At 35.6% G+C, this 10,933-nt stretch overlaps 1 protein-coding gene across 1 annotated transcript; it reads left to right on the top strand.

Moving 5' to 3' along the window:
- Positions 1–4,469: 4,469 nt before the first annotated feature.
- LOC142232218 (uncharacterized) lies at positions 4,470–6,725 on the top strand. Its single transcript, XM_075302951.1, has 2 exons — positions 4,470–5,545; positions 5,630–6,725. The coding sequence occupies exons 1-2, from the start codon at positions 4,470–4,472 to the stop codon at positions 6,723–6,725; spliced, it is 2,172 nt and encodes a 723-aa protein (XP_075159066.1).
- Positions 6,726–10,933: the final 4,208 nt, after the last annotated feature.

Below are 10,933 nucleotides of genomic sequence, written 5' to 3'. Positions count from 1 at the left end.
TTTACAATCATAATGAATTATGAAAATAAACAGGTAATATAGGTGCTAACAACATAGGTTTTCGACCTGAATGCTCAAAATTTTGTTTCTGCCCAATTGTATATTCCCCCACATCTTTCTCACTTCCACGAGATTTTTTAGTTCTTAGCACCTTTTTCTGTAATACAAACATTGTAGAAGAAATTATTCAATTGTATGATTTTTTTTATTTTAATTTTACCTTTTGCCGGACGGGGATTCGAACAGCGGACCACACAGTTTGTAAGGATCAAAGAAGTAGCTGATCTATTGCCCAAGGAAAATAAAATGTTAATTTTGTAATAACAAGCAACAACCACCAACTTAATTCAATATCGCTCCCTGTTAAATAGCGCTCCAAGCTACTAAACACATATATGTTTATAGGCTATTTCTAAATTAATATATGTTTGCATCCAAGCATATTATATTTACAAACATTTTATGTCCCAAACATAATATGTTCTAACATATTAACATATATGTCCCAAACATGTTATGCTAGTTTATGAACATTATATGCTTGCACTCAAAAATATTGTGTTTAAAAATTTGTATTCCAAACATATAATGTTTATAGCCAAACATATGAAAAACAATCTTTTTTATCCGCACCCTCACAAAAAATCGCTTCTGTAACATATACTCCCAAACATATTTTGCTTCAAGCATATACATTTTTGGGTATTGCCCAAACATTTATATGTTTGATCTCTTCCAATATATAATATGTTTGAAAGCATATTGGTCTAAACAATATATGTTTGAGTAGTCTAAGTTCCAAATATTTTGTATTTTTGCATCCAAATTCAATAATGTTGTCTTCCAAAAAACAATATGTTATTATGTGAACATATAATATGTTTGGAAGCATTTTGCACCCAAAAATATTATATGCTTAAAAAAAATTCTCCCAAACAATATTGTGCTCAAAATTTTATTTATTTATTTATATATTTACAATCATAATGAATTATGAAAATAAACAGGTAATATAGGTGCTAACAACATAGATTTTCGACCTGAATGCTCAAAATTTTGTTTATGCCTAATTGTATATTCCCTCACATCTTTCTCACTTCCACGAGATTGTTTAGTTCTTAGCACCTTTTTCTGTAATACAAACATTGTAGAAGAAATTATTCAATTTTATGATTTTTTTTATTTTAATTTTACCTTTTGCCGGACGGGGATTCTAACAGCGGACCACACAGTTTGTAAGGATCAAAGAAGTAGCTGATCAATTGCCCAAGGGAAAATAAAATGTTAATTTTGTAATAACAAGTAACAACCACCAACTTAATTCAATATCGCTCCCTGTTAAATAGCGCTCCAAGCTACTAAACACATATATATTTATAGGCTATTTCTAAATTATTATATGTTTGCATCCAAGCATATTATATTTACAAACATTTTATGTCCCAAACATAATATGTTCTAACATATTAACATATATGTCCCAAACATGTTATGCTAGTTTATGAACATTATATGCTTGCACTCAAAAATATTGTGTTTAAAAATTTGTGTTCCAAACATATAATGTTTATAGCCAAACATATGAAAAACAGTCTTTTTTATCCATGCGTGTGGTAAATAGATTATTGTGTGGTAAGTTTGACGCCGATCGGTTAGTAAATGAGCGCAATCTGACCGCATTTATCGAAATCGGGCGATACATATATATGGGAGCTTTATCTAAATTTGATCCGATTTTTTCCAAATTCAATAGCGTTCGTTCTTGTGCTAAAAAAGTGCTATATACCAAATTTCGAACAACAAATACATGGACGGACGGACACCAAGGGCTAGAGGTGATTCTGAGTCGATCAGTATATATTTTGTGGGGTCTTAAATCAATATTTCTGGTAGGCACATTTTTGGCAGATCAAAGTTATTATATCCTGACCACTATGTGTGTGTTATTGATTCCGAGCCAAAGCAGCGGAGAATTTGAGTGAGGATACTTTTAAGACACAATTCTCTTTTAGATTTCAATTTTTCGTAATTGATTCTATGAAACCAATTATAATTCATTATTTCTTCAGCCTTTTTCTTCATGTGCTGTCAAAGTTCTTTAAAAATTTGTTAATGACAATCTAAATTTCCAAATTAAGAAATTTCAAATTATGATATGTTTCAAGTAAAAAGCTTCTTTGAAATAAAGTGGTGGAAAAATCTCTTTTTTTAACGTTTTTTACTTGGTAGCCAGGATACAAAAGTTGAACAAACTTAAAAACAATTTCATTAGTTTTAAACAATTTTTCAGAATTATCAAAGTCAAATTGACCTTAGTCAAACAAAATTTTCTTTCATGCAAAGATACTCAGTTTTAATTCGAATCGCTTAACTATAATGACAAAACGACTTCGTTGAAAATTTTGTCCACTTTTGAACAAAAAAAAAACTTTATATGGGAGCAATCCGTCTTCTGTGGTAAGCATTCGCGTTCGTTTTTAGAGGTCGTGAATTCGATGGCCTCATGACAATATGTTTTGCTGTGTAGACTCCAAAATTAGAATCCAATGCTAAGAACACAAGTAATTCGATTTTGGATGACAGCTTTTAGTATAACTTTCTACGCAATCCATGATAGAGGGCTGTGGAGTCGAGTCAATTTTGCTCGACTCCAGCTCCGACTCCGGAGTCGACTCCAGGTGGTGTACCTAAATCTCATTTTAACAGTATTCCAATTGTAATTTTAAGGTACAGTGTTAAAAAAAATAGACCGATATAAGTATTCTATTTTGCCATATGCGTTTATACTCGTATGTCCTAAAGAACCTTAATTTTCAATTTTGATACGACTCGACGACAAATCTCAGCATTTCAGGGATGTAAAGAACTCTACATTTTAATGTCAGGCCAATAAATTAAAATACGACACAAGACTATATCGAGACCACGTCAAAATATGGGCAGATAACACCAGAATATGTATTTATAAAAAATAATTAGGCTTCCAGAAGTTTAAGAAGTAAAATCCTGGTATTAATCTATATAGGCATTTTATAATAATGCCTTCAGTTTATTATAGGACCAACAAAGTTATTGTTATAAAAATAAAAGTCCCAAATTCATGTAATTACCCTTCGGGAAATTGGTGCAAATTGCCACTGACTGACCCATCACAGAACTGGTACCGATGCTCCAGTTAGTTGCAATTTTTAAATAGTCGTAATTCATTGATTTCCGTACTCGCTTGATATTAAAATCTTTTTGGATCTACACATTTGGTGAAATAAAATTATCAGTGAAATAAAATATAAAACCACATATATAGCAATCATGATTGAACAAAACCAAGGAGACGTCACTCAGATGGATTTGGTTGAAGATAATGATAATGTTATACGTAACTCTAATGCACCCAAACGTGATAGAGAAAGTTTTTTATTACGTACTTACGGTAATCTTCCCAAAACACCCAGATCACCAGATTCTCCTTTCCGAGTTATGCAAATTCTTGATGAACGTTTTTCAAAACTAAGTGACCGTTTAATTGATCAATTTAAAAATATGTTAAGAGAAACCGAGAGCCGCATTTTAAATGAACTCGACAGAAGACTGTGTGACGTCATTACAGATCTTAAAGAGTTCGACAAAAGATTGTGTGATGTCAAAACAGACGTTAAAGAGCTTAATGATCGTGTTCTTCATTTGGAAAAAGGCTCAGAAGAAATCACAGTATTAAAAGCCGATATTAAGGACCTTAGAATGCAACTACTCACACAAGAAAATGCACATGTCGCCTCGGAAATACGCATTAATGGAATACCATACCAACAAGAAGAGAACTTGAACGAGTTGTTTAACAAAATTTGTGATTCCATGAATATATCAACACCCCGATTCAAAAGAATACATCGCCTGCAAAATAGAAATAACACAAAAAATTATAACTCAACAGATGGTGTTATTCTAGTTAAATTCATGTCGCCGTACGACAAAAACTTTTTCCTGAAGTCGGTGTCAGCCTATAAGAAGCAAAACAATAACTGCCTACTCCTTAAATCTATAGGGTTTAGGACAGACGCACAATTTTATATCAACGAAAATTTGTCTAACACCAATTACTACTTCCTGCAAAAGGCACTCCAGTTAAAGAAAAAAGGCCAAATAAAGACTGCTTATACTTTTCGTGGCCTGGTTTATATCAAACGTTTGGATTGCAATGAACCGTTATGCGTCTTTCACCAAAATGTCATTGAAGAGTTTCGTACAAAAGGAGATGAAACCAGATCGAATATATAGTCATCGACATATTTATGCCTTTTACCTTTGTCTATTGATGGCTCACAGTTTTAAAATCATAATTTGTTCTATTATATTATTTTATTCTAACTATGTTAATATATATCTTAATTTTCTACTCGATCTTTCTTTGACTCTAATCTCTTGTGTTGCTGGTGCTTTAAGAATATTTAATTTTGTACCTGATAACGACAATGGCTAGTTATGGTACTGATTCCAAGGACGTTACTAAAAACCTGATAACAATTTTAACCAAACAAAATAATGGATTAAAGATATGTCATATTAACTCACAGAGCTTGTTAAATAAGATTGATGAATTCAAATACGTATTTGAGGACTCTGGCATGGACATTATTTGTATTTCGGAAACTTGGCTCTACTCGTCAATTCCTGATGGTTTAGTGAATCTCAATGGATATACAGTTTTTAGATCCGATAGGGAAATTCGCGGTGGTGGTGTGGCCATATTTGCTAGGGATTACTTGAAAGGGAGATTTAAGTTGCGATCAGCGGTTGGTGATTCGGTAGAATACGTTTTTATGGAGATTACCACAGGGATTAGGAAAATTCTTATAGGTTGCATATATCGACCAAACAACACGGTTGATATACAGCCCCTTTTAGAGGTTCTCGAAAGTGAAACTCTGGGTTTTAATGATGTTATATTGGCAGGCGATTTTAATTCGAACATTCTTGTAGACTCTTCCTTGTTAGATAAAATGCTGACTTTGAGTCTCGTTACTACTAACAATGTGTATCCCACACACTTCTCTTCATCAGGTTCCAGCACACTTTTGGATTTGTTTCTTGTGAACAACCCATGTGAAATTCTGCATTATGATCAGATTTCAGCCTCATGCTTCTCGAAACATGACCTGATATTTCTGGACTACAATTTTCCTAAACATGAAAAGGTGGGAACTTACAATTATACGTATCGGGATTATCGGAGTATTGACTACACGGACCTGCAAGATAGGATCAATTCGGTCAGCTGGGACAATATTTACACCTTTAGCACTGTGGATCAGCAACTGGAATTCCTGCAGGGTAATATTGTGCGTATATATGATGAGACCATCTCCATCAGGAATAGAAGAACAAAGTCTAACCATAGACCTTGGTTTAACTCCACAATTAAGTCTTGTATTAGGGAGAGGGATATTGCGTATTCCAGATGGAAAAGATTTAGGACACCTGAGCTCCTTCAGGAATATCGTTCGTCAAGGAATAGGGTCAATAGCTACATTAAAGCGGCCAAGGTTCAGTATTACGCCGGGAAATTTCATAGGGCAGTAGACTCGAGAAGTAAATGAGGGGTTACACGGGATATAAGTGTTGGTAAATCCAGGTATCTTTCTCAGCACTGCGGAGATCTTGATGAACTTAACAAGGCCTTCGTTAATGTTCCGACCATACCAATTGATGTTTCCTTTTATTGTAATAGTAATAGAACAGCGGACGACTCTGATATTTATGGCTCTTTTGAATTTCGATGTGTCTCATATGATGAGGTGGTTATTAGCTTCTCCAAGGTGAAGTCTAACGCCGTCGGTCTTGATGGTATTGATCCAAAATTTATTAGGATCATACTTCCAACGATTTTGCCTTTTGTTACCCATTTTTTTAATACGATTTTAACCACAAGTATGTACCCCACCATGTGGAAACATGCGAAAATCATTCCGGTTCCTAAATCTAATTTGGATTTCCGTCCCATATCTATACTCAGCTACTTGTCTAAGGTTTTCGAGAAGATATTGCACTCTCAGATGTCAGAATATCTTCACCGGGAGTCACTGTTGACTGGTAGGCAGTCTGGATTTCGCCCGGGCCATAGTTGCATCACTGCCCTGGCGGAGGTTTCAGAATCGTTGAGAGGAGATATTGATGACAACAAAGTTGGATTTCTTGTACTTTTGGGCCACTCAAAAGCGTTTGATTCTGTTGATCATGAAAATCTGGCCATGAAATTGAGAAGTTTCTTTAAATTCTCATCAACCGCATTGGACCTGATTACGTCGTACCTTAAGGACAGGTTTCAAACAGTTTATAGTGGAGGCGATAGATCGGGACCTCTACCTGTATATAGGGGTGTACCACAGGGGTCCATTATAGGTCCGTTATTATTCTCCCTATATGCCAACGATCTCCCCCTACGATTAGAGCATTGCAAGACTGTCATGTATGCTGATGACGTCCAGGTTTTCCTGAGCGGCAATGTTGGCAGTATCAGGGACACTGTAGAGAGGCTTAACTATGATCTTAACCGTGTATTTAATTGGGCGAAGGCTAACGGATTATTGCTGAACCCTACTAAATCGAAATGCCTTATAATACACAGAAACAAGCATTTCCACCCACATGCGCCGGATATTATTATAAATGGTCAGAAGGTAGATGTTGTCACCAGAGCGAAGAATTTAGGAGTAATTTTCAATAGTTAACTTAGTTGGACAGATCATGTCAATTCTGCTGCGGGCCAGACTTATGCTAGGTTAAGAGCGCTGTGGTTTAGCCATTCCTATACGCCACTGAACATACGAATTCTCTTGGCGAAAACTTTACTAGTACCAGGACTGATTTATGGCTGTGAACTTTTTGCTAATTGTGACTCGGGGAGTCTACGGAGGTTAAATGTTGCCTTCAATAGCATCATCCGTTATGTGTATGGACTGAATAGGCGACAACGGGTCGCACATCTAGCGAATTCTCTGTATGGATTCAGTTTTCAGACTCTCCTCAATTCAAAGGCTTTGATATTTTTGCAGAAACTTATAGTAAAACAGACACCGGATAACTTGTATTACAAATTAAGATTCGCAAGATCAAGCAGAGGAAGAACAAGTATGTACGGCCGTAAGTTCGGCCAGGCCGAAGCTTATGTACCCTCCATCATGGATGGCGTAGAGACTTCTTCTAAACACTGCCATCCACAATCGAATTACTTGAGTTGCGGTAACGCTTGCCGATGGCAAGGTATCTTAAAACCTCCTAACACTGTCTCTAAAATTTTAACAAAATTTTCTATAGAAATAAAATTTTCACAAAATTTTCTATAGAAATAAAAATTTTCACAAAATTTTCTATAGAAAGAAAATTTTGACAATGATGAAAATTTTATTATGAAATATGAATTAGAAATAAACTTTTGACAAATTTTTCTATAGAAATAAAATCTTGGTAGATTATTTTTGGCTCGAGTGGCAACCATAATTATGAACCGAATAAAATTTGAACAAAATTTTCTATAGAAATAAAATTTTGACAATGATGAAAATTTTATTATGAACCGAATAAAATTTTAACAAAATTTTCTCTAGAAATAAAATTTTGACAAAATTTTCTATAGAAATAAAATTTTGGTAGATTATTTTTGGCTCAGTGGCAAACATGATTATGAACCGATATGGACCAATTTTTGTGTGATTGGACCAATTTTGGTATGTTTGTTAGCGACCATATACTAACACCACGTTCCTAATTTGAACAGGATCGGATGAATTGTGCTCCTCCAAGAGGCTCCGGAGGTCAAATCTGGAGAACGTTTTATATGGGGCTATATATAATTATGGACCGATATGGACCAATTTTTGCACGGTTGCTAGAGACCATATACCAATACCATGTACCAAATTTCAGCCGGATCGGATGAAATTTGCTTCTCTTAGAGGCTCCGCAACCCAAATCTGGGGATCGGTTTATATGTGCGCTATATATAATTATGGACCGATGTGGACCAATTTTTGCACGGTTGCTAGAGACCATATACCAATACCATGTACCAAATTTCAGCCGGATCGGATGCAATTTGCTTCTCTTTGAGGCTTCGCAAGCCAAATGTGGAGGTCGGTTTATATAGGGGCTATATATAATTATGGACCCATGTGGACCACTTTTTGCATGATTGTTAGAGACCATATACCAACACCATGTACCAAATTTCAGCCGGATCTCTTAGAGGCTCCACAAGCCAAATCTGGGGATCGGTTTATATGGGGGCTATATATAATTAAGGACCGATATGGACCAATTTTTGCACGGTTGCTAGAGACCATATACCAATACCATGTACCAAATTTCAGCCGGATCGGATGCAATTTGCTTCTCTTTGAGGCTTCGCAAGCCAAATGTGGAGATCGGTTTATATAGGGGCTATATATATTTATGGACCGATGTGGACCACTTTTTGCATGATTGTTAGAGACCATATACCAACAGCATATACCAAATTTCAGCCGGATCGGATGACATATGCTTCTCTTAGAGGCTCCACAAGCCAAATCTGGGGATCGGTTTATATGGGGGCTATATATAATTAAGGACCGATATGGACCAATTTTTGCATGGTTGTTAGAGACCATATACCAACACCATGTAGCAAATTTCAGCCGGATCGGATGAAATATGCTTCTCTTAGAGGCTCCACAAGCCAAATCTGGGGATCGGTTTATATGGGGGCTATATATAATTATGGACCGATGTGGACCAATTTTTGCATGGTTGTTAGAGACCATATACCAACATCATGTACCAAATTTCAGCTGGATCGGATGAAATTTGCTTTTCTTTGAGGCTCCGCAAGCCAAATCTGGGGATCGGTTTATATGGGGGCTATATATAATTATGGACCGATGTGGACCAATTTTTGCATGATTGGTAGAGACCATATACCAACACCACGTACCAAATTTTAGCCGGATCGGATGAAATATGCTTCTCTTAGAGGCTCCACAAGCCAAATCTGGGGATCGGTTTATATGGGGGCTATATATAATTATGGACCGATGTGGACCAATTTTTGCATGATTGTTAGAGACCATATACCAACACCACGTACCAAATTTCAGCCGGATCGGATGACATATGCTTCTGTTAGAGGCTCCACAAGCCAAATCTGAGGGTCCCTTTATATGGGGGCTATACGTAAAAGTGGACCGATATGGCCCATTTTCAATACCATCCGACCTACATCGATAACAACTACTTGTGCCAAGTTTCAAGTCGATAGCTTGTTTCGTTCGGAAGTTAGCGTGATTTCAACAGACGGACGGACGGACGGACGGACATGCTTAGATCGACTCAGAATTTCACCACGACCCAGAATATATATACTTTATGGGGTCTTAGAGCAATATTTCGATGTGTTACAAACGGAATGACAAAGTTAATATACCCCCATCCTATGATGGAGGGTATAAAAATAATACCATTTAGGCGTCGATGTCTTGTTTCCGAATGGCATTTCTTTATCAGTACAATACGTCTTTGGAACACATTACCGAGCAACATACAAAGCATCAGCAACCCCTTTATTTTTAAAAAGCTAATACTACAATTGTATCGGAACTAATTTACATCTATCTTGTCCTTCATAAACTTCTATTTACATACTATCACGTCTTTGCATTTAAATGTTAAATTTTTCTTCGATATTATTATAAATACTAAAAACATATTACTTTTCAAAAATTATTTATTATATAAATTATTAATATTTAAAAGAATGTTTTTCCTCATTTTTTTTTTTTTTTTTGTTTATAAAATTTCCCATAATATGAATTATTGTAATCCTAATTAAGATGGATATAATTTCAACTATTGAAATCTGCACTATAATTATAAGACATTGTCTTGCTGTGTAGAAATATACAAATAAATAAAATAAATAAAAAAAAAATAAATAAATCTATATAAAAAAGAAAAATACACAGAAATCAAAATGTCGGGTTAATCAGATAGAAAGTTTAGATATTAAAAATGTAATGTGTCGGATATAGAAAGCAAACATAAACTGCCAAAAATTAGGACGGGCGGAATTTTAAATAACATAACCACTACAACAGATGACGGGAATAGCTAGACAGTTACGAACATTGTTTCTATAGAAATAGGGAACCACCGTGGTGCAATGGTTAGCATGCCCGCCTTGCATACACAAGGTCGTGGGTTCGATTCCTGCTTCGACCGAACACCAAAAAGTTTTTCAGCTGTGGATTATCCCACCTCAGTAATGCTGGTGACATGTTTCAGGGTTTCAAAACTTCTCTCAGTGGTTTCACTGCAATGTGGAACGCCGTTCGGACTCGGCTATAAAACGGAGGTTCCTTGTCATTGAGCTTAACATAGAATCGGGCAGCACTCAGTGATAAGAGAGAAGTTCACCAATGTGGTATCACAATGGACTGAATAGTTTAAGTGGGCCTGATACATCGGGCTGGCACCTAACCTAACCTAACCTTCTATAGAAATAAAATGGTGAATCATCGATTTATAAATGGTCTATCAATTATGGACATTAGAGTCCATTAATTTAATGTAAAGAATTTCGAGTGGCATTGATGAAACAAACATTCTCCCAAAAGACCGGCTCAGATGGCACGTTGGCAGAAGTTTTATTTAAAATTACACCTTCCAAGGACATCGGTTGTATATGGAGATTTCTCAAGTAATTATCTCCATATACAAAATCTGGGCCGACGGGAAATTTCCGCATTTATTTATGGATCTCAAATAACTCTAAATTCAAAATTTCTGACAAATCTTATGAAAATTTTAGACTGGGAAAAACTTCTTAAAACAAATCGGAAGATGGGTTTATATGTAGGTGCTATATCTCAAAATTTTCCGGTATGACCCATCTTCGAACTCGACA

Source organism: Haematobia irritans, chromosome 1 (genome assembly GCF_050003625.1).
Source record: "Haematobia irritans isolate KBUSLIRL chromosome 1, ASM5000362v1, whole genome shotgun sequence".
Taxonomy (NCBI): Eukaryota; Metazoa; Arthropoda; class Insecta; order Diptera; family Muscidae; genus Haematobia; species Haematobia irritans.
Note: the sequence above shows the minus strand (reverse complement) of the source record. Positions and strands in the feature narration are given on the sequence as shown.